This window comes from Cuculus canorus, chromosome 7, assembly GCF_017976375.1.
Source record: "Cuculus canorus isolate bCucCan1 chromosome 7, bCucCan1.pri, whole genome shotgun sequence".
Classification (NCBI taxonomy): Eukaryota; Metazoa; Chordata; class Aves; order Cuculiformes; family Cuculidae; genus Cuculus; species Cuculus canorus.
Window position 1 is genome coordinate 4,228,593 of NC_071407.1, and position 23,270 is coordinate 4,251,862.

The 23,270-nt window shown below is 38.7% G+C and overlaps 1 protein-coding gene across 4 annotated transcripts in view; it reads right to left on the reverse strand.

Moving 5' to 3' along the window:
* Positions 1–23,270, reverse strand: part of ATRNL1 (attractin like 1) — a 511,034-nt gene that overhangs the window by 121,401 nt on the left and 366,363 nt on the right. For 2 of the 4 annotated variants that reach the window (XM_009570598.2, XM_054070986.1), the window contains exon 27: positions 10,172–10,279. The exons of the other annotated variants lie outside the window; for them this stretch is intronic. In XM_009570598.2, the coding sequence (XP_009568893.1) occupies positions 10,172–10,279 (108 nt within the window). The remainder of the gene's footprint in view (positions 1–10,171; positions 10,280–23,270) is intronic. 4 annotated transcript variants of the gene reach the window in all.

A 23,270-nucleotide genomic window follows, 5' to 3' on the forward strand; every position in this document is an offset into this window, starting at 1 on the left:
GAAATCATGCAAGGAGAAGGCTCCTTCAGGACCATTACGGAATCATACCATTGAGCCCTAAATCCTGATTTACCCCACCCATTTTTCAAATTCTAATATTATGGTGTTTTCTATTAAAAAAATATTGTTGGGATTATTACTGAAACACCTTATGCAATGATTCTACCTCTGCTCTGCAAAGCCAGTGAACAGAATCCATGTTCTATGGCTTACAGACCCTTCCTCCTCACAGCCTCTTTGAAATGTTCTGTTCTTCGCACCAAGTAAGTGACCCAGTCTGCCTGTAATTACCACTGTACCTTTCGAAACGATCAGTGTAAAACCAGAAATTGCCTCTCACATGATGCAAGGTGGGAACTACAGGAGTGTCCAGGTCACTCGAGCAGTTAGATTCCCTCTAATCTGTTTTCCTTTTGCCACCTGATTAATTCAGTCTTGCAGCGGTAAAAATAAGAGTGTGCTCCCACAGGATGCCTGGGGCTATGTAGGTGCAGTCCCCATCAGGCTCCGTGCTTTCTTACTTCATGGACAAACGTTTTTTTTACTATATTATTGAGTAATAGGTTCCTATCTTCAAAATTGGTTTAGTTCTAGTCCTGAACAGACATAGTATTTCAGTCTTTTCTGTAGACTCAGGCAAAGCTGAGAGAATAATTCTCTGAAAGCTGAGTCCAAGTAGGAAAGTGCCTGCTAGTTTAAAGACTCTTGGAAAGTAAGCAAATTGGGTGGCTCTCCAAAGCTTGGGTGAAGTTTAGGCATCTGCTGTCCAGGGCAGGTGTATTGCCTTCTACGCAACGAATTCATATTCCCTCCAGACTCCAATTTAGTTTGATAGAAGTTACAGAGTGATCAAATTTCAGTGCAAACTGGCATAACCTATTAGATCGCCTTGCAAGGCATGCAGGTTGTCAAGTTCTGTGAAGAAAAGCAAAGGCATTGCTCTTTTGTCACCTGTCTCCTGCACTTCCAATCCATATTGTTGTTGGCAGGAAGAAATGAAATTCAAGTACAGAGCCAGGAAATGGCATTCAAGTAAAGTCTCTGAAGCAAAGCTAAGGACTACAAGTTGCCAACTAACAAACAACTCAATACAGTAGCTGGTTCCACCTGGAAGCGTGGGAAATATCTGATGAAAGACCATCATTTCTGTGTCTATCTCTTCTTCTCCTCCTTTTCTTTTAAAGAGAGAATGTCCCGCTTGAAATATGAGAAATGAATTTGATCTAAACCCAAAAGAAATGCTAAGAAAATAGAACTAACTAGAAAGAAAATAGCACGTGCACATCAAGTGTATAGAAAGGCCCAGTCAGTCAAACCAAGAAAAATGTCAACCTATGTGCTTTTTAGTTATTCCAACAGCATAATTATTTCCATGCTTTTGGCATGGTCATCTTCAACAGTTCTGGAAATGTCATTGTCATGGATTTGCTATCCAAAGGCAAGATTCCCATAAACAAGCCTCGCTCAAAGACAATCCTAGAGGCACATGAATGTATATTTTGGTTTGCACTCACTGAATTTTGTACCTATCCACTTCATGAATTAAGACGTTGGGAAAACAATATCTATTAATTTCAATGAACATAGAGCATGTACAGTGTCATTATTCACAACACTTACAGACACATCTAAACACGTCTGCTTGAAAACAATCAGAATGTTTATTTTGATACTTTCAATTTGCTACTCGGAGTAATACAATAATTTAACAATTTCTATTACAGCATGCCAATACAGCTGAAACACCTACATTTAACTAGTCAGCCAAAATTCCTGCTAATTCTTCCAATTGAGCATGAAATTTGTTGGCAATTTTGTTCAACGCAAATCACATATTTCTATCCAAACAATTTCTATAGTCATCTGATTATGCAGTACGTGTGCCAAATAAATCTGGTGAAGCGGAAAGATACATTTTTATTAAAAAAAAACCCCAAAACTGAACAAAACCAGGTTTTCAGAACTAATTGTGAATTCTCAGATCCTACAGTTCATCAGCTAATATGCGGAGCATTTATAATCTGGTGTACTATGAAACTTTATGACATTAACCTGCAGGTAAACAAATCTTCAAACATCACGTTTAAGATATTTTTACAATGTCTATTTGCCCGTGAGGGTAAATTGACTCAACAGAAATAAGCAAGCAATCAAGAGAATGTAGGAATTAAAATGGTGTTTTCTGTAAATTTAGAGAGTCTGTACATTCCAGAACAAATATACAGTTTTTAAAAACTTTCTTTAACTTAAAAACTCTGTCAAAACATCAACAAGTTTTGAGGCGTTAGTATATATTTTAGCAATAAACACACACACACACAGAGATATTTGGTCAATATGAAAAACAAACAAACAATGTGGCTTATTCCAGGAAGCATTTTTCAGGCTATTTTTACATTTCCCACATGCCAAAGGAGAAAACTATTACTTGGAAACCTTAAAATATTATTAACTTGGTTCTGTGCAAGAAATTGAATATCTATACACTTTATATTGAACAGAGTTGGTATAGGCAGTACACACAAAAACCCCCATAGCTGTGACCAGAACGCATAAGCAACTAGATTAGAAATTTGTTCTGAATCACAGGCTCAGAAAATTCACGCATTGCTAGACATAAATTTAAAGAGAAGCAACAAAAATCTTATGCAAATGTAAAGACATTTCATTGGGCAGAGCTATGCTGTTGTATAAGACCACTAAACGAGGAATCAAATGATATGAAATCTTAGCATTCTCATTGCAGGAAAACCAGTTCATTATGTGAGGAAGGAGTTATGCAAACCAAACAACACTGCTATCAGGTTAACGTTTTTCTCTAAGGAAAGAACTCTTCTTTCATTAGTAAGAAAGTTCTTCTCTAAGAACTATTGGATGTGAATTCAGCTTATGATGTAACATCCCTCACAGATGGTATCACAAAAGATCCCCAAGGTTAATCAATCGTTTGCAAAGAAAAAATAAAAAGACTTGAAAGCAGGATTCTGAAAGCAGTTTAGGAGAAAGCTTTCTAGATGACAGGGCTGAGGGACGGGCAGAGAAGAATGCAGTGAGCCATCAAGGTCAAAGTGTAGCACAGGATAATGGAGTTCTTGAGGCAGTGGACAGCAAATTTAGCATGATCTTTGAGTAATACAGAAAAATAGAAAATGTGATACAACATAGATTCTTATCCTCAGTGTCAGGTGTGTCATCTGACTACATTTCTATGAGGTCTAGTATTGTGGGATGCATGGATTTTGAAAGGCTATAAAAATGGTAATGCACTCATTAAGACAAAAAAATAATTATGAAAATGGACTTCAAGGAAAATATTGAAGCTATTCCAGAATAGACCAGAGATCATGTTAGGCAGACCTGCAGTAACAGAGGGACTGGGTGTCAGAGATGACTTAACAGCTTCTGATCTTGCAAGACTCCTGAAGACATAAATCAATGAAGATAACAGCAAAAGTGAAAAGAAAGGTCAGAAATATTCAGTAACAGAAAACTAATAGTGCAATGAAGGTAATTAAGTTGTTAGAACAACAGAAATGGAAAATGTTCAGAGAGCATGCAGAACGAAGGGCCAGGTGGCAATCAGAATAATAAAGACAAAACTGAAAGGAGAGAAGCTAATGCAGCTATGGTACAGGGTACCTGAGTGATGTTTGTCTAACCTGTGCTTAAAAAGCTTCCACTAAAAGAAATTCCATCACCTCCCCAGGGAATTGCTTCCAGTGATTCAGCTGTATTATAAGAAGTTTTTCCCTGATATCCTGCCTAAACCTCCTTTACTACAATTTAAGTCCATTACACCTTTGCTGCCTACAGCGCACGCAAAGAAGATTGTTGCCCTCCTGATTGCTGCTAACCTTTTGCATATTTGAAAGTTATTATTTTGACTCCTTTCAATAGTCTATTCCAATTTCCTTGACTTTTCCTTGTAGTTATATTTTCTAAGACTCTGATTGCTTACATTGTTCTCATCTAGGTTCTCTCTCCTCTGGTCCTCCACGCAGCTCCAGTGCCAGAGACCAAACACAGTTCTTAGCAAAGGCCTTTCCAATGCCAAGCAGAGCTTGGCTTACAGATATAACATATGGACAATATGGATAATCCAAACTTGTAATTAGAATGAAGTTAAAAAAAAAAAAACAAAAAACAACAAAAACTTTGCTTGGAAAGAAAAACATTAGTTAGGGAGATTACAATTAAACTCAGGGATGCGAGTTCTAAAACCACCAACTATGCACATCCAAAGACTTCTAAGGGGCAGATTACAAAAAAAACAATCCAGTCCTTGTTTCTAAACAACATTGAAAAGAATGAATGGAGGAGGCAGGTCTGAAAAATCTTTCTGCCCCCTTGAGCGCAGCTACAGCTTTTGCAGTTCCTGGAATCATTCAGAAAAACCCGCAATGTGTTCTATGTGATCGCATCTGAACTGGCTCATATGCTGTATCCTACACTTGGAATTAAACCTTCCTCGGCACACAAAGATAGAAATGTGGATTAGCCAGTGAAACGATCATTCCTCATCCAGCAGAATGCCTGATTTTCCCACAAGGCAGTGTGGGATAATAAAAAATAATCAGATTTGACTGTATTTTATTTATCATAAATAATTAATACCATATCTTATCTGAAGTTCCCAGCTCCCCATTAAGTTTGCATGAGCAACACTTGGAACATTGCAAATTATATATTATGGTATGATTTCAAGTAAGCAAGAAGTGCAACTCTAACAGTCTTTGATAGGTCCTGTTGCCAAGTACGTATTGCCTTTATAGTCAGTGGAAACAAGATGACCATTACAGCGACAATTTCATCATTATCTTAAATAAATTGTTAATGTCATATAAGGGAAGTGAAGTTATCCTCTGATATGAGACTAAAATTTGGAACTTAGAATACCAACGGGCAATCTGGTGACCTATAAAAAAAGAGTTGGGAAGAGTCTGTTCCTTGATATTAGACATTATGTCACCACAATAATGCAGGTGCAATGCTGATGAAGCACACAATTAGTTTCCTTTTGTAAAATATAATGAAGTTTGCTCAGGTTGCAGTTTCAAAATTTACTCACTGCATTATTCAAATTAAACAAGAAAATGAACACAACTTTACTGGATTTATTTGAAAAGCAAGCTAAAAGCCCTAAGATCTTATTGGCAGGAGAAACGAGCAACACAGTTTATTAGTATAAACTAAAAAAAAATCTACCTAAACCCTATAAACCTCTGGCACGGGACCGGTGTTAGTTAACATCTTTGCCGTAGACATGGGCAGAGGGATTGAGTGCACCCTCAGCAAATTTGCCAGCGACACCAAGCTGAGCGGCACAGTTGACACGCTGGAGGGAGGGGGATGCCATCCAGAGGGACCTGGACAGGCTTGAGAGGAGAGCCCATGTGAACCTCATGAAGTTCAACAAGGCCAAATGCAAGGTCTTGAACCTGGGTGAGGGCAATCCTAAGCACCAACACAGGATGGGCAGAGAATGGATTGAGAACAGCCCTGAACAGAAGGACTTGGGGGTGTTAGTGGATGAAAAGCTCAACGTGAGCAGGGAATACATTAATAGGATGAGGGGGAACAGTTTTAAGCTGAAGGAGGGGGAAATTTAGATTGGATATGAGGAAGAACTATTTTTCTGTGAGGGTGGTGAGGCACTAGCATAGGTTGCCCAGAGAAGCTGCCCCATTCCTGGAGGCATTCAAGGCCAGGTTGATTGAGGCTTTGAGCAACCTGTGGAGGTGTCCCTGCCCACAGCAGAGGGGCTGGAACTGGGTGATCTTTAAGGACTCTTCCAACCCATACTATTCTATGATGATTCCATGATGATTTGATGATTCTGTGGGATTTTAATGTGTTAATAAGCCACTCTGATTTCTAATAGCCATTCTTGGTATAATGATGGCTACTGGTGTCACTGCATGCCCTTCCAGATCTTAAAGAAAAATAAATAAGGAATAGTGGTCGATCTTTGCTCCATACTCACCAGAAGTGGCTTAAAATCTAAACTTATTTAATGTACCATATGTGTTCCTTATTGCACGCTAGAGAAACAAAGTTAGATTTTATTTGAAATTCAAAATTCTTGAGACCATCTTACCTTGCCAGAAGTAGAGAACAACCTAAATTCTGTGACAATTCTGCAGGAAAGGCAGTAACTTGAGGGAAAAATGGTTGAAAGGGGTACTGCATGTTTTTCTATATAAATAATTATGAGAGAAGATTGATATGAAAAAAAAAGGTATCCAAGTAATATTGTAAAGATCTCAAATGGATGATCATCCTAAGAGCAAGTCTGGACCTGGTTCTTTATGCAGGCAGTAACACTTCTGTCTCTACCCCAGCAGATGTGGCACAACAGATGCTGCAGTCCAGACAGAGCATGACCATACTTTGGAGTTTATAGTAGTGCGCACCCTATCTCACAGGCCTAAAGAAAGAATCTGTTTCAAAAAATATCATGGGCTCTGAATGAACCAAAAAATATCCCAAAGTCAAGCAAAGCAGAACAGAGGAAACATTTTTACTACTTTTAACTTAACAGACAGGTTAACTAGAATGACTGTCAGCAGCACAGTGGAAGCGACTCTTCAAAACTGATTTATATTTTGGAGAAGAAAATGTTGCCTAAAGGAGGCTTAGAATATGAGGATAGCCTAAATGATTTAGCTTTTGGGATATACTGAGCAGCAAAAAGCAACCAGGTCTGTAAATGGCTTAGATGTCTAGAAAAACAAAATGAAAGGAATAAAAAATGTTTTAACACTGAGGGCTCTGAGTGTCAGGAAGTGTATCTATTGATCTATGATGCTACCTTAATATTTTATGATTCTGGTATTGAAAAAATTATGGTGGTATCACGAAACATCACAATATCCTCAGACCTTGGTATTTTCTTACTCTGCTCCCTAACAGCCTGTGCAGTGTGAAAATGCTAACAGGAGCCTTAGGAATTCTTTCTGTTCTTTACCTGCCCACGGGGTGAAGGCCACTTCACTCTAACCCCCCTTTACTGTTCCCTTCTTGGGATGCAGAAATGCAGTGACTTCCAGACTTCCCTTTCCCTCCTCCACCAGAGTAGCTTTAGGCTGCGCTTGTTCTTCCCAAAAGGAAGGAAGAAGAGTGAAGAATGGTCTGCCTTCAGCCTCACCTTCCCCTGTAAGAGTTCATGTGGAGTTGAGTTCATCCCTTCTAAGAAGGGAAATGGCAATAATAATGGAAACAGATGAAGATGCGGATTAGGGCTGGCATGGGGCAAATAGGATATTTGTGCACAAGATTAGCATCAATAATATCGTGCCACTGCAGGAGTAGGTATCGCTTCATAGATTTAGATTTAGGATTCTGCCATACACACCAAGAGAGAAAGAGGGCAAGGGAAAAAAAAAACCCTAAGTTTGATCTTCTCTGTGTTAAGATTAAGCTGATAAGAAGATATTTAACAGTTGATTAAGGTCAACATGACAGAATGGATGAGAAGGTAAGACTTGTTAATGTCATATTGTGATTCAGTTACATAGAAAGGCAGGCTGAAGAGGTGAAGACCGATGAATAACACGGTTTAGTTGTGAAGAGCAAAGCCTGTTGCCAGTTTCTAAAAAAACACATCAGGCAGCACTAAACAGGAGGAATATGATGCAGATTAAAGATTTTAAAGGAGTTAATATCAACATACTGTCATCTTGTTGTAAAATATTAAGAGAGATAGACTGGCTGGTAAAGACTCCAAAGCAGAAAGAGAGCCTAAAATAATGGAGATTCAACTCTCTTCTGTCATGTTTTAAGAATTTTATTTTGATCTGTTGCAAATTGCTGCTAACTGAAAATAGACCCAAGTATTTTCAGTTGTATTGTAAGTATACGCACTAGGGAATCCTTTTATGTACAGTATTCATAGCTGTCTCGCTATGCAGTTGAATGGGAGACTTGCAGTGACGTTTGGAACAGTTCAGTGACATTACATGGTGCCCAAGGGACCCTTGGGTCAATACAGGTCACTGGAAGTGCTGGAGTTATTACAATATCAATAGAAGTATGAGGTGAGAGGATGCAATGCACCACCATTAAATCTGGAACCTCTGATAGATCAGTGCAAGATCTCTGCAACGCCGGTGGAACATTTTGAAGAGACTTACTGTGTATTGTTCATTTTCACGAAAATATTTCTAAGTTTAGAAAGTCATAATGGGCATCAGATATCATAAAACCATTAAAATCACTTTAATGTTTTTTTAAATCATAAAAAACATTTAAAAGTTGATTATAACTTAATGCAACAAAATGAATTTATAGCTGCTTCACACTATCCTGCTGTTTAAGAACTGACACCTAGGAGTGCATGCGTGTTCCAAATTCCCTTTAGTCCAAAAGAGAGCTGAGAAAGAAGAACAGAATGGCAACCACAACTTTTACAACAACTACAACCATTCACATATTGAGGACAGACCTGGAACTGAAGCTTAAAACAGCTCTTTTTTACAGGATGTACATCAAAGGACAGTCAATACCCTGAATCACATGCACTTAATACTCAGCATCAAGCTTTGTTTTGATACAGATCAGTGTATTGTAATTCCAAGGAAACTTTGAATGCACTTCATTCTGTGTGCAATTATGTATTAATTAGGAGAAAAAACACCATGGTTACTGAATGCTACACTATTACTAGAAGATACTAGGCTAGGCAGAAAAAGCTAAAAAAACCCGTTAAAATAGAATTAAAATATTTTAGCATCTACCTCTTTTAGTGCTAAATAAAAGACATGATAAAAGAAAATGTGGCAATTAACTTGTGAGGTTTACTTCTAAAGTTTAATTAAATAATCAGTATGTACAGAATTTGAATGTCTAGGCTCCCACTCAGCGTTTCCCTCTGAAAAGAAAACAGAGAACATGCTGCCAGATACCAGCATAAAAACAATGAAATCAAATTTAAAACAGTTAGTTTTTAACTACAGCGTCACGTGGCCTCAGCCTGGGGAGCTGGAGAGCTCTTCTGTTCCGAGATAAAGGGAGACAGAAATATGGTGATACCGGTGAAGATAGTGTGGGTTCTAGTATTTGGGCAGAAAACAACAAAGGTCCTTCAAAGCAATATGGCATTTTTATTCACTATCTGTTTCAAGTATTTAAATTATACCACAAGAACAACTGTGATTGTTTCCTACACAGTAGCAGGACAGAGCAGCTCAATTCGGTAAGTACTCAAAAGCCAATTCTTCCTCTTTCTGCTATGAAACTGTTTTTCACGTGGCTCACTTCTCCCTGAACCTTAGAGATTTGATCGAGTGTATTTAATCTTCTATTGAAAGGGGTGATGGAGAAAAGTAAGAGAAGCTTTGACTTTAAGAGGAATTGGCAGCAATGAAAAGAAAAGTACAATCTTGAGTGATTTCAGAGCTATCGCACCTCATTCCCAGGTCCCACCATAAATAATTTAAAGTAATAACTGTAAACACAAAATTGTAAATAAAAGTAAAGGAATAGAGGATTACGATCTACCAAAAGCCCAACACAGATTAGATATTCATTATTATCCACATATTGTAATTCTCCCTCTATTTTCAGATGAAAATTCCAGAATCCATTTCATGCATTATTACGCTATTCCAATATCACATTGCCTTGCATATTATTATTTCTTTTCCAATGTAGTGCAATTACAATAAAAGAATGCAGTAATGTAGCCATTATCTACAAATGAAAATATGCAGTACGCTCCGTATTCTTTATACCTGTACGTACAAAACACAACGCTGACATTCGACTCAACAGCTGCTTTATTTCTTTGCTTGTTTGTTTGTCTGCTGTAATCTGAGTTAATTGAGATAGATGTTAACTAGGGGGCACTGTGTACTCAGAGGACTGAGAGTGAGGTTTGCTCCCTCCTTAATGCCTGTCTCTTGCATTGCTTCAGCTCACATCCATCATGCAAGGACTGCCAGGTGAGCTGGCTGTCACTCCAGCCCAGGCTAATAGATTCTCCAGTGGCTTTTGTTACAGCTCATGTCATGCTATTAAAACTCTGCACCTTGAAAATGGCATAACATATGTAGCTGAGACTTGTCAGCTCCAGGTAATCAGACGTTGCTTGGTTTCAGAAGCAGATGCAGATGAGACTAGCAATATAAATATGCAAATCACAATGGTCCCTTGTCAGCACCACTGTTCCTACCTCTAATGGCCCTCGTAGAAAGTCTGTTTGCTCAGCTCCTACTTCCAGTGCTACATCGACAGAAGCAAAGGGGCGGCTGGCCATCTGCTGTCGCTCCCGCATAAGTTGCTGATGAGGAAAAAATGATGTTTTAACAAAACATTAAAAAATGCACCAGATATTAGTCTGCCCTGATATACTTCCCATTAAAACATAAGAATTCAAGTAGCATGCAAATAGTCATATTTGTCATAATAAAGGCAGAAAGTTACACTAAATTATCATCGTCTATATTTACTCAAGAACAGAGCCCAGAGGACTTATGTTGTCTACAAATGGTGTTTCAAGTTGAACTCTCATGAAATCTCCAAATGAAAGCTTCCCTAACTCACTGTTCACTCTAAACAACTCTTCCATTTGTGTAAGTTGCAAGCAAATATGGGAAGTGGTTGGTAAAAATAGTCAAAGCCTAATTCCACTGAAAATGCATGCATTAGAACACCTGCCAAGAACAAGTCCACTTGGCCTTCAAATTTTCACACTTCACTACTTATCCAGATGGAGTTAATAGTGTCAGGACTCATAATTTTATGCAGTACCTTTTTTGCAGTTACTTATATACGAAGAATAATATATCGGGATTGGGAAGCCTTCCTCAGTGTATTTGAATACCATCAGCTATGCTCACGGAGTTTGTATAATCCCTTTCAATCACACCAGTAAGCACAGAATTCCCAAGCAAAACCACAAAGCTAACTCATATTTCTTCCTCAATCTGTAATTATAATGCTTATTAAACCATGATGAATAAAAATGATGACCAGCAGTAGATATTACAGATCTTACTTCACTGGTTCAGTGCAACTAATAAAAGCATTATTAAATATTTAAAGTGAATGAGTCGTGCAATTAAAGTCGTGTGCTCCGTCAACTGAACACGATGTCACAGCATTTTGAAGAGACATAATGCTTTCAAAATGTTTTATTAGGAAAGATCTGAGTTTCATTTTCTTAGTGCTTTTCTCCCTCTCATATTTCTGGAAAGCTTAAAACATTAGAAACCGGTATTTGAATGTAAATGGCACTACCAGCACTGTGACGGACTGTTCACAAAAGCCTTGGAAATAATAAATAGTAAGCAAAAAAATATTTGCCCGCAGCTTAGTAAGAAACACTCCTGATTGATGGTGAACATGAGTCACCAGTGTGCCCAGGTGGCCAAGAAGGTCAACAGCATCTTGTCTTGTATGAGAAACGGTATGGCCAGCAGGACCAGGGAAGGGATCCTCCCCCGTACTCGGCACTGGTGAGGCCACACCTTGAGTAGTGTGTCCAGTTTTGAGCCCCTCACTATAAGAAAGATATCGAGGTCCTGGAGCGTGTCCAGAGAAGAGCAACAAAACTGGTGAAGGGGCTGGAAAAAAAGTCTTATGAGGAACAGCTGAAGTTCTTTAGCCTGAAGAAGAGGAGGCTGAGGGGAGACTTCATTGCTCTCTACAACTACCTGAAAGGAGGTCATAGAGAGGTGGGTGCTGGCCTCTTCTCCCAAGTGACAGGGGACAGGACAAGAGGGAATGGCCTCAAGCTGCACCAGGGGAAGTTTAGATTGGACATTAGGAAAAATTTCTTCACAGAAAGGGTTCTCAAGCACCGGCAGAGGCTGCCCAGGGAAGTGGTGGAGTTATCATCTATGGAGGTGTTTAAAAGCCGGGTAGATGAGGTGTTTGGGGACGTGATTTAGTTGTTCACAGGTATAGTTGGAGTTGATTATCTCTTAAGGTCTTTTCCAACCTACTGATTCTATGATTCTAAGGTCTGTTAGAAAGCAACGAGCTAATTTTGGAATACTTTGCACGCATTTTGTCTACAGAAACCTAAAGAAGCACTAGCAATGTTTAAATCCAAAGAGTGCAGTTGTCTCCTAATGCATGTGCAGTACATTCCTAAGGCCTGGATTTGATACCCAGAGAATAACCAACATGTCTATGGCTGAGATTGCATCCTTTATATTCACAATAAATAAAAGTCTAGTATGAATATCTAGATGGTTAAAAATTATGGTTTTAACCACTTAAAAATGAAACTGGTGGTCTCTGTGTATTGATTTACATCTACATTGATTTGCATCAATACAATAAATTCATAGATTTTACAGCCAGAAAGAACTGCTATGTCATTCCGGTCTTGCCAACAACTTGACAAAGACCACAAAAATTTAAAGCATAAAATACTGAATCACTACAAGTTGAATTTACTGTATGTAGCTCCCTTTATTCCAAAAATAAAATTAATGTTATTAGAGTGGTTCTGCCATATGGAAGTCATTACAGTATTTGAAGTCTACAAAGCTATTGGCAAATGCTTATTTTTAACAGGAAACCAAACATTGTTTTAAACAGATAGAATTGTTTGGTTTAATTGCTTGGTCATGGTTGAAACCTAGCTAGCAACAAAGTACTATGTAGCTGCTTGTTCTCTCCTCCCCCTCCGCCTCTCCCAGGACAGAGGAGGAGAATTTTTAAAGGAAAATTAAAAATCATGGGTTGAGATAAAGACAGTTTAACAGGAAAGCACAGGAAGAGAAAAGAATAGTAGTAATAGTAGCATTAATAACAACAACAGCAACAGAATATTCAAAACAAGTGATGCACAATGCAATTGTTCACCACCCACCAATCAATTCACGCCCAGCCCAGCCCCAAGCAGCAATTCCACACACACCTCAGCCAGTGCCCCACTTTATACACTGAATGTAATGTTCTATGGTATGGAACATCCTTTTCGCCAGCATGGGTCAGCTGTCCTGGCTATGCTCCCTCCCAGTTTCTTGTGCAGCTCCCCAGAGCATGGGAAGCTACAAAGTCTTTGACTTAGTATAAGCCCTACTTAACAACAACAACTGAAAACATCAGTGTGATGTTTTCACTGATCAGTGTTTATTCTCACACTAAATGGAAACCATGGCTCTATCCCAGCTACTAAGAATAAAATTAACTCTATCCCAGATGAAACCAGAACACTTAGGGAAAGTATTTAAATGAGCAGAATAACCTACACTCCACATGCACAAACAATTATTAAAAAGATTTACTTAATACAGACTATAAAGGAAAGTATATTCAATATTTTTTTTTGTTTTTCAAGGCTAGCAGTTTTCTTCACCTCTGTTCCTGGTCACACGTTCAGTACATCCTTTTTATTTACAAGGGAGTGACTGTAATTTTGATACTGTGTCATTTGGGAAGAGTGCTATGAAGATTCTTAATTAGCCCGTGAACTAGAATGAAAACTTTAAAATGCTTGGCTGCCTATGAAACACTTCTGAGTTTGGCAACTGAGCACTTGCACATCAATAAGTGCTCTACTCAAAATACCACTTCTTTCTGTTCAGCATTTTAACAGGAAGAATTATGTGCAACGAGAAATACAGGAGCATATTATGATGTTTAAAATCAGTTTTGTGGCTGGAAAAGGTCGCTAACTCCCACTCTCTGCAGCTGTCCGTGTATCAAGACTGGGACAAAGTTCCAGTCATAGCAAATCTTCATAGATTGCCACATGAGAGGTGGCATTCAGGTGTGCGACCCTGTGCTGAGACACCTGCTGCTTCTCTGGAGCCCATATGGAAATAGGGAAGTTCCCTAAATTCAACCACAGGCCAAGAAACAGGGAAACTCTCCAAAGATTTTCCTCAGCAGTCAGAGAGATTAAAAACACCGCATAGTTTTCATTATAGCTGAGGGAGAATAAACATGGATAGCGGAAAGTGGAAGTACGCTGGCGTTACTCCCTCATATCCAAAAAAATTTACTGCATTTAAAAAGCACACAACTAAAAAAAAAAAGGAATACATACTTCTTCAGTAATTAGGCATATTTACTTAAAGACAAAGAATAGATGGACATTATTAACATGTAATATTGGTATTTAATCACACATTCAATTTACAATATTCAGAATTAAACACATGCCTAAATATTCACTTTAAAACTATGGGGAATTCAAAGCAATACTTTCCCAGCATAGGACTGAGAAATTCAATGAGTATTTATCTGACTGAGCAGACAACTGATTTCGAGGTCTACCATAATTTTAAATCTCATTAAGTGCAAGAGTATTGGAGTATTGACAAGATTAATTTTTTAGGCATCTCTATTATTTTGCAGCAATTTCAAAGTATTAATTTTTATCCTATTAAAGAGTTTTTCTTGTAAAGTGCAGAACTGTATTTGTCATCAGCGGAGAACAGTAAGATGTTAGGATACTATAAATTAGTTCAATTTCTCACATAAAACCCATATAATTTGAGAACATTTCTTAAAAAAACCCAACCATTTTGGCATAATTAGTCCCTTGCCATGGAATTATACATTTCATTTGATTCTCCACGGACATGTAGATGTCTTTGCCCATAAATCATGTTCATTTTGGGGTTTTGGTGTGCTAGTCAAATAATTACCTTTGAAAAAGGACCTGCTTCTCCATCTATCAGTATATCACAGGAAAGTGCCTGGGAATACAATTCAATTTTACCATTGATCAAAAACATTCTCATGGGGAATACTTCTCCTCTGATCAATGCAGTTTGGAGTGAATTCAAACGTTCCCTAGCACCTTCTGTAACTTCAGTGAGAAAATGTACTTGTTGCAACGTTCTTATTTAAGCAGAAACGTTATTCGGTGTCATTTGAATTTTGTATTTAGTTTGATAACATTTAGATGTACTTTCAAAATATTTTAACACCCATGTGTCATTCACATACAATAAAACACTCAATGTAAAATCCACAACAATTTAACAGTAACAGAATACAACACTTCAATATTCCCCGGTTGACTTCTTTCAATTCTATTGTATTTTAGGAAGCGTTACCATTTTGCTTCTTTTACCTCTTTAGAAGACTTCTTTTTTTCTCTTTCTCTTCCTCTTTTTCCTCTTTCTTTCTCTTTATCTCTCTCCCTTTCTCTCTTTCTCCTCCTTTTTAAAACTTGGTCTCTCAAATGGAACGGGATACTGTTCTTTTGACTATTACTGCTCTTTCTATGCTCTTCTCTTCACCTTCCACCATAATTGTCCAGAAAAGCCCTAACTAAAAAAAAAACCCAAAACCCTAATAAAGTACATGAAATATTGGGAACTAGGACAGATGTACCTTCTCTTTGTAATACAGTAACAGACATTCTTGAGAGACTGATAGATTAGGCTAGCTAAAAAGGATAAGATCATTTAAGTGCCATAATAGGATGAATAGAAAATCCTTTCAAAAATCTTTCTATTGATGTTTGGCACCTTTATAGGCTAGTTCAGCCCCTCGATAACTGCAGGGAAGCAAACCGTACCTGACAAATCTGGTGGCTTTCTACTATGGGGTTAAAGTGTTGATGGGTAAGGGAAGAGCAACTGATGCCACCTGAACTTGTGAAAAGCATTTTGACACTGTCCCACACGATGTTCTGGTCTCTAAATTCAATTTGACACATGGACCACCCTGTGGACAAGGAATCGGCTGGGTGGTGGCACTCAAAGTGTTGTGGTCAACAGCTCAATGTCCAAGAACATGCCTGTGATGAGTGGTGTTCCTCAGGGCATTGGGACCAGCGCTGTTTAATATCCTTCACGGTGAGGGGACAGTGGGATCAAGTGCACCCTCACAAGATTGCTGATGATAGCAAACTGAACTGTGCAGCGAGGCAAATATCCTGGAGGGAAGAGATGCCATCCAGAAGTACCTTGACAGGCTGGAGGCATGGACCTGAGCAAACCTCATGCAGTGCAACAAGGCTAAGTGCAAGGCCCTGCACCTGGGTCAGGGCAATCCAAAGCACCATGGGCAGAGAATGGATTGCGAGCAGTCCTGAGGAGAAGGACTTGGGGCTGCTGATGGATGAGAAGCTGAACATAAGGTGGCAATGTGTGCTTGCAGCCCAGACAGCCAACAGTATGCCGGGCTGCATTCAAAGCGTGACCAGCAGGGCGAGGGAGGAGATTCTGCTCCTCTACTTTGCTTTCATGATACCTCACCTGGAGTACTATGTTTAGTACAAGTACCTACGTTTTCTAGCTTTTCTTCCTTCACATCTTACATATTCTTTTTTGTTGGTTTTTTTTTTCCCCTAGATCAGATCACAGCCAGCATTGTATCATGACATCCGTGACTTTGAGAAGCTGAGCATTCAAAACCACGAAGAATGGTAATTCTGCAATCTCTATGGCAACTGCTGTTCAGTCCACTGCTGCACTATGCTCCTACAAAGATTTTCCAACTCTCTAACCTGGAATTCCTATTCTGCTTATTCATCCCTCAGCTCTTACTTGTCTGAAGTTACATCCTGGTCTTCTCCTCTCCTGTTTCTGTGCTGTCAACTGCTGATGTGAACAATATCAGGAGGCTGCGACAGAAGTGTTAACAATGCCAAGCATTAAATCTGAGTTTTATAGGAAAAGAGTTTGCAATGAGGAAAAACGTCAAAACCTCATAGGCAGCTGCATTGACTAAATTCTGATCATATTGCATTTGACGAACTCCAAGGATTAAAAAAGTTAAATATACATATAAATGGACAGTTCTGCGAACCTAAAAAGTGTCTACAAGCAGGGCAAGTCATTCATTCATCAAATAGTGTCGAGGTTTCTAACTGCTATATCTAATCAACAGAAGTAAACTAAATGGGTTTAAAGGACTACACAGATCTGAGTGGACCACAGGCATTTTAGTTAGAAACACAATTCTCTTCAAAAATCTTAAATTCTCATTCTCAACTGGAATTAAACATGGTGATATTTCAATGAAGCTCCGATTATTTGCTCTAATTTGCACAAGACAACGATTGCCTTCTCTGTAACTTTTCTCATTGTAACTCCTGGTGTTAAAAATCTCTTCAAATTAAATTAGCTATTCACATAGCTCGAAAGGACAGCAATTTCTCATTTACAGGTTGAATAACCTATTTGACTTGGTTAATTTCCAAATCATCTGATTTCACTGGAAAAGTATTCCACAGTATTTGAACTATTTTGTTGGGGTTTACATGAAGTAAGAACAAACATTTCAGGAGACAGAATGACTTCAAGAGGTGGACAAAAGCTGGTTTAGGAAATCAAGCAGCAGGAATAACCATACTTATGGCAGCAGTCTGACAACCTGGATTAATTCATTCTCTCCATCATGAACTTCCTAAACAATCCTGATCACTTGCTTTCCCTGTGCCTCATTTCCCACTCTGTTAAGTGGAAAGTGTCCTGACAGAAGAGTGCATTCAGGTAGGCAATGAGATATTACTATGGTGGACATAGTATAACGTGCTATTTTCACCGCAAACCAGACTCTATGGAAATTTCCCAAGATATCAGGGCCTATTCTTTTAAAATTGCCTGAAGAGAAAGTGCTCTCAAGTGTGTGCAAAGGTCTGTCATGGGAAGAAATGAGAGGAGTTATACTTCTTGTCCTAGCTTTACTCTGAATAAAATGAAGGGTTATTTAAACTAGACATAGTCCAGCAAACAACAGCTAAGACATACTTAAAATACAATGTACACATCCCAAAAAATAACAGTTCCAAAAGGTCAAGTTTTTACGTATCCCTTTTGGAAACCAAATACCAGTCGTCTGTAATTTCCCTTGAACAAATCAAAAACGAGAAAAAAAGATGAGCCCTGAAAAGGTCATTTTGTTGCTGGATCCAAGGAACAGACATTTAATGTATTGCACATTAGCGAGCAAAGAGCAAAATGTGAATCTGCTGTGACTTCAGGTTATGGACCTTTTTGATTCTGGAATAGAATTCCCATCTCTAAAACATTCAGAGTATGAAAAGCTGCTTATTACAATGGAAATGGCACTCTGGTTTATGCTTCTTTGTCAGTAATCTGTGGAGCCTCATGTTACAATAAAGTTGTGATCAATCCTTCAGAATTTTTCCCTAGGGATTAATTCAGCAGAGGAAGATTTGTTGGGTGCCCAGAATCAATAATAAGCTTCAATCCACTGCTTTCAAATTTAAGAGGCGCTAAACAAAACCTAATCCTATTATCTCTTTCTCTTAGATCACTACGAATCCTTGCTGCACACTTAAACAGTTCTTGTAACCATAATCACTTTATAGGTTCCTCTAGAGGTACTCAAGTCTTTCTGTAGACCTTACTAACCCCCAAATCACACTTTCTTCCTATTCAAGTACGTTTAAAAAGTCTTTTCAGCAAACTCTCGATTATTTTGCTGTTAGCTAGCAGATCTATTTTTAATTCACAGAAAATTTCTAAAAATAGCTAATCTGCAAACTAATTCTGTGTACAAAGAAAGAGAGAGACAGATCCACAAATTAAATAAGTTAAAATGTTTCTGAGCAAGACATTCTACTGTATTTTCCCAAGGACGGCTATTTACAAATGAATATATTAAAATATGTGTTAAAATTAATTATTTCAGAATGTGAAGGAGAGACTGAAGTATCATATTATGCAGACGACTCCTTGGAACTCTTTCGTTTACAGTGGTGTCACAGAAATAATGCTTTTCAAAATGACTTCTACAAAAATTACCAACACTGACAGCGCGTTACTTTATACGTAAGTGTCATCTCTGTAAGTGGTACAGACACAATATGAAACTACCTTATCTTAACAAAATCTCAGAGCGTCCTACCCACATTATTAAGCTACTGCTTTTGAAATGAGGCATCATGGATATTATTATCACAACTGTTAAAAACTGCTCTAGTTATTTACCTTAGACAACAGATGTCAAGGTGATAATTCCCAGCTCTGAAATAAAGTTTTAGGCTCTTCCTACAGCAATTCAGATTGCTTTAAAGATAGTAAATATGTTCTAATAAAAGAAACTGGGAATAAGTGGTATCTCATGAGATCACTTTGTCCAACTCTGTGCATTGATCCTGCACAAAGGCAGGCTGTGGTGTGATTATGATCCTCCTAGCAGATGTATACATTTCTTAAAATCACCCCAGTGATAGAGGTCCCGCAGTCATTCCAGAAGCCCAGAGCGCACGGTGATCCCCATGTGGGAAAGGTCTTTTCTAAAATCTAAATTAAATCTCCATGCTGACATTTAAGTCAATTGCTTCTCGTCCTGTCTACAATGGAGAACATTCCTTGTCTACAAATCAGGGAAAAACCCCACAAAAACTCTCTGCTTTATAAACGTGAAGTTTCTCTTCAACCTTCTCAACTGTAAACAAACGTGGGTAAGTATTATCTCACTACTCCTGCTTCCACTTTCAGTGCTCCCTTCTGAACTCTTCAAGCACAGAACTCTTTTGTCCAAAAGTGGGGCCCAAACCTTACACAAAAGAACAGAAGGGTCACTTGGCAAGCCTTATAGAAGTTTTGTTCATAATATCACGCCAGCATCTTTGCCACAACAGAATGGTCACTTACGAGATCTGAGACAAAAAGAACCCTCTAGCTTGGGAACCAAGAGTGGGAAGGAAGACGCGAATAGATGGTTATGGAACATGTGCTAACCTGTCACAGTGAGACAAGGCTCAAATCAATTGCTTCACTCAGTATGAATGGACACGTTCAAATAAAGACTTACACTCAGTTGGAAAATGTTGCTGTGCACCAGCCCACACCACTTCATCTGTGAAGCAGGTTTTAGTTAATAACAATATCCCTGTGCTTGAGCACCCATTCTATTCACCAGACCTGGCTCCTTCTTCCCAAAGATCCAGTCAGTGCTCCGAGGAACCCATTCTTTGTCAGTAGAAGATGTGAAGGCAAAACCAGCAGAGATCCTCAACAGCCTTTCAGAAAATGATCTGTGGGATTGCTTTGAACACTGGCAGCATCGCGTGCAGCTGTGTGTCAGCTCAGAGGGGAGCTGTTTGGAAGGTGATCATAGTTGATTTTCTTAATTTGTTAAATAAATAGAGTTACAAGCTTAGTCTCTTTTTTTGTGTGTGTGCGTCAGACCTCATATATTCACTTCTGATTCATGATCATTCCTCTTCTTTTCTGAATATCCTTACCAAGCTCATTGTCTATCTCCCCTGACATTTTTTTTTGCAGCTGGTTCCTTCTTTCCCCGTACAAAATCGTCTATTTTCTAATTACAGAACTGTGGAATTGCAGCTTTCCAGTCATTTATTTCATATTCTGCCATCTTCTTTTGTACAGAATATAATCTGTCCTATGGTATGTTTGCAGTCTCTCTTACTTCAGTGACAGTTACACACACAATAACCGTGGTCCTTATCTTAAATCAATACCAGAATCAGATTCCAGCAGACCACTTGATGTACCTCTCCCTTTTCACAATGAACAACTTATAAACTCACCTGTCGTAGCTGAAGTTTCAGGGATAACCCTTAGAGGCTCTGGGGTCACTTGAATCCTTAGCCAATTCCCTAAATATTCTAGAACTGATTTAACCAGGTTATGCAATCTGAAAATATTTAGACAATATTCTCGAACCCATCTTTCTACACTACTGCTTGATATTGTATCCCCTTTTCACTGTCAGTACTAGCAGACTTTTAAAGAGGCTTTAATTAAAGCACTTTTTAAAACAGACTCTTCCAGCACATACATAGTCAGGAAGATGGGGTGTACCTACTATTATTTTAAAGAGAGGTTCAAGTGCAGGACAAATACATTTTAATTTGGAAATCAAGTCCATAGATTTTTCAACCTGCAAGGCAACAAGAAGGGCAGGCACTGGATTTGTTTCCTATGTGAACTGATGTGAAAACATACAGTCCAAATTATAATGACTGAACTGAAGCTATGCCAGCTCTAGAAAAAGCTGAAGTTCCTGAAACATTCCTGAGCCTTAGACCACAGTGACTTTAGATGCTCAAAATGTTTAGAATGTTTTTCAGACTACATCGCATCCAAGTTTCGTATTTATTTTTCTTCCCTATATTCTTTTTACTTTAAAAAAAAAATAAATTGGAACATATATTAAAAAAATTAAATATGTTTAATGAAAATAAATAAGAAATACTGAGCAGGAAATCTGGGCTGGATTACAACAAAAGTGAAGTTTACCTTTATTGTTGCCTCTAATTCTTTAAAACCACTCGAGATTACTGACACACTGATAACGTGACAATGTAAATGAAACATTTTAAGTGCAGCATCATTGCCAATTATATCACTATTCTAAAGTGGTACTTTAGAAGCTACTTAAAGCATGAATGACATTACTATTAAGTGAGGCAAACTGGTGATGTACCATGGCTGACTGATGCCTTTAAATGCTTTCAAGCTTTAATTCTTGAAAGTATTAAGCAAAATAACCATAATTTTCACTGTCTTGCAAAGGGGACTAAAAAGAGTTAAGTCTACCAGTAGTCCTCCTGTCTCGGAATGGAAATGCCCTGATCTACATGTCTGTAAGGAGCAGGATAGTCTTGCTATTACAAGTGGAACAGGCACACCACGCTACCTCCTGCCACTGTTTTGGGTGAATAAAGCTCTCCTAGACAATACTGACCAAAGCTGAGCTGTGTTACTTGGTGACCTGCCTCCACTTTCATTTAAAAGTGAGGCTTACCCTGCCATTGAGAGCCTTTTTATTTCTGCTCTCCCATCCAGGAGAAGCTCTAACCCCCAATATTTTTCACATCACCAACACGATTGCGATTCGTTAGGAAAGCCATAAAGTTACACCCAGGATCAGGAAGTGTGGAAAGAACGTCTGGTCACTCGGAATGTACAGAAAATCCTTACAAAAAATCCTGTCCACGTGGCATTTTCAGAGAGGAAAGGGACAGTTTATCAACATAAAACTAGGATAACAATCTGAAATCTGTGTACTTGTCCAACTAAATATTCCAGACTTCACAGATTCGCCCACAATACCTGGTACATTCAGGTCAGCAAGAACTTGGCACGCGCTGCTGGTGGGAATGGCACGTGGCCACAGAGAGCTAATTTTGTGCAGGGGAGCGAATGGCTTTGCAACAGATGCAGTTCTGCTCTCTGATCAGAGTAATAACGTGAATTAAAGCAGCCCTCCTTCGTTCATATTGTTTCTAAGTTTGAATTTACTGATTTAGCAGATGTAAGATGTTACACCTTTTAAAGGTGATTGTTCGCGAATAACTTGAACGATAAGTTGATAGCAAAGCCTTTCATTCCTGCTATAGAGCTAAGAAAGCGAGGCTACTGACCATCCCTTACCTTTGAAAGAAACTAAGAAACCAAGAAACCAAGGAAGTTTGCTCTGAGTTCAAGTGGAAGTATCAGTAACAGGAAACTCCCGAGAAAAGTATGTTGAAGCTCGCGGTATTTTATTGCAGAATTATCTTAAGAGTTGAATAGCTACCTACTAAGCTACAGCTTTGAAGGGGCTAACCCTGTCTAATCCGCTAAAATAGTCAAACTACATCACCATTTCAGAAACCGAGGGCTTCTAAGCATTAAAAACCCTACTCAATGCAACGGCATATAGTGATAGGACTAGGAGGAATGGCTATAAATTGGAGAGGAGAAGATTTAGATTAGATATTAGGAGGAAATTCTTCACAATGAGGGTGGTGAGGCACTGGAACCGGTTGCCAGAGAAGTTGTGGATGCCTCCTCTCTGGAGGTGTTCAAGGCCAGGTTGGATGGGGCCCTGGACAGCCTGATCCAGCGGGAGGTGTCTCTGCCCGTGGCAGGGTGGGTTGGGGGAATTAGATGATTTTTAAGGTTCCTTCCAACTCAAACCATTCTATGATTTGATGATTCAAACCATTCTGTTCCTACAGTCTAAAATTCACTTCGGAAATAAGAAATGCAACACTAATTCTGCAATATTTCTAGTAGCAGAAGTTAGGTTGTTATTCTTTTTATCTTGATAACAGTTTTGGGCACAATCCAGCTGTCAACCTGGAAATCCAACTTTCCCAGTAGAGGTTGCACCAGTCTGGGTGTGTAAATATGGATCAGAAAAAAAATACTCTGTAGAAGTTAATCCCTCACTGTTGCCACACTGAGACTTTCAATATAAAAGTGACAGAGAGTGTAAATCAAAGTACTCTGGCATTTTGAGCTCCAGTCAGATTGTTTCAAGAGAGAGAAGTGGGACGATTTAGAGTTCATCAATTATATCACATCAAATTAGCCTCCATCACTGGCTTGGCTCGACAGCTTTCATCTATTCTAATTTACAAC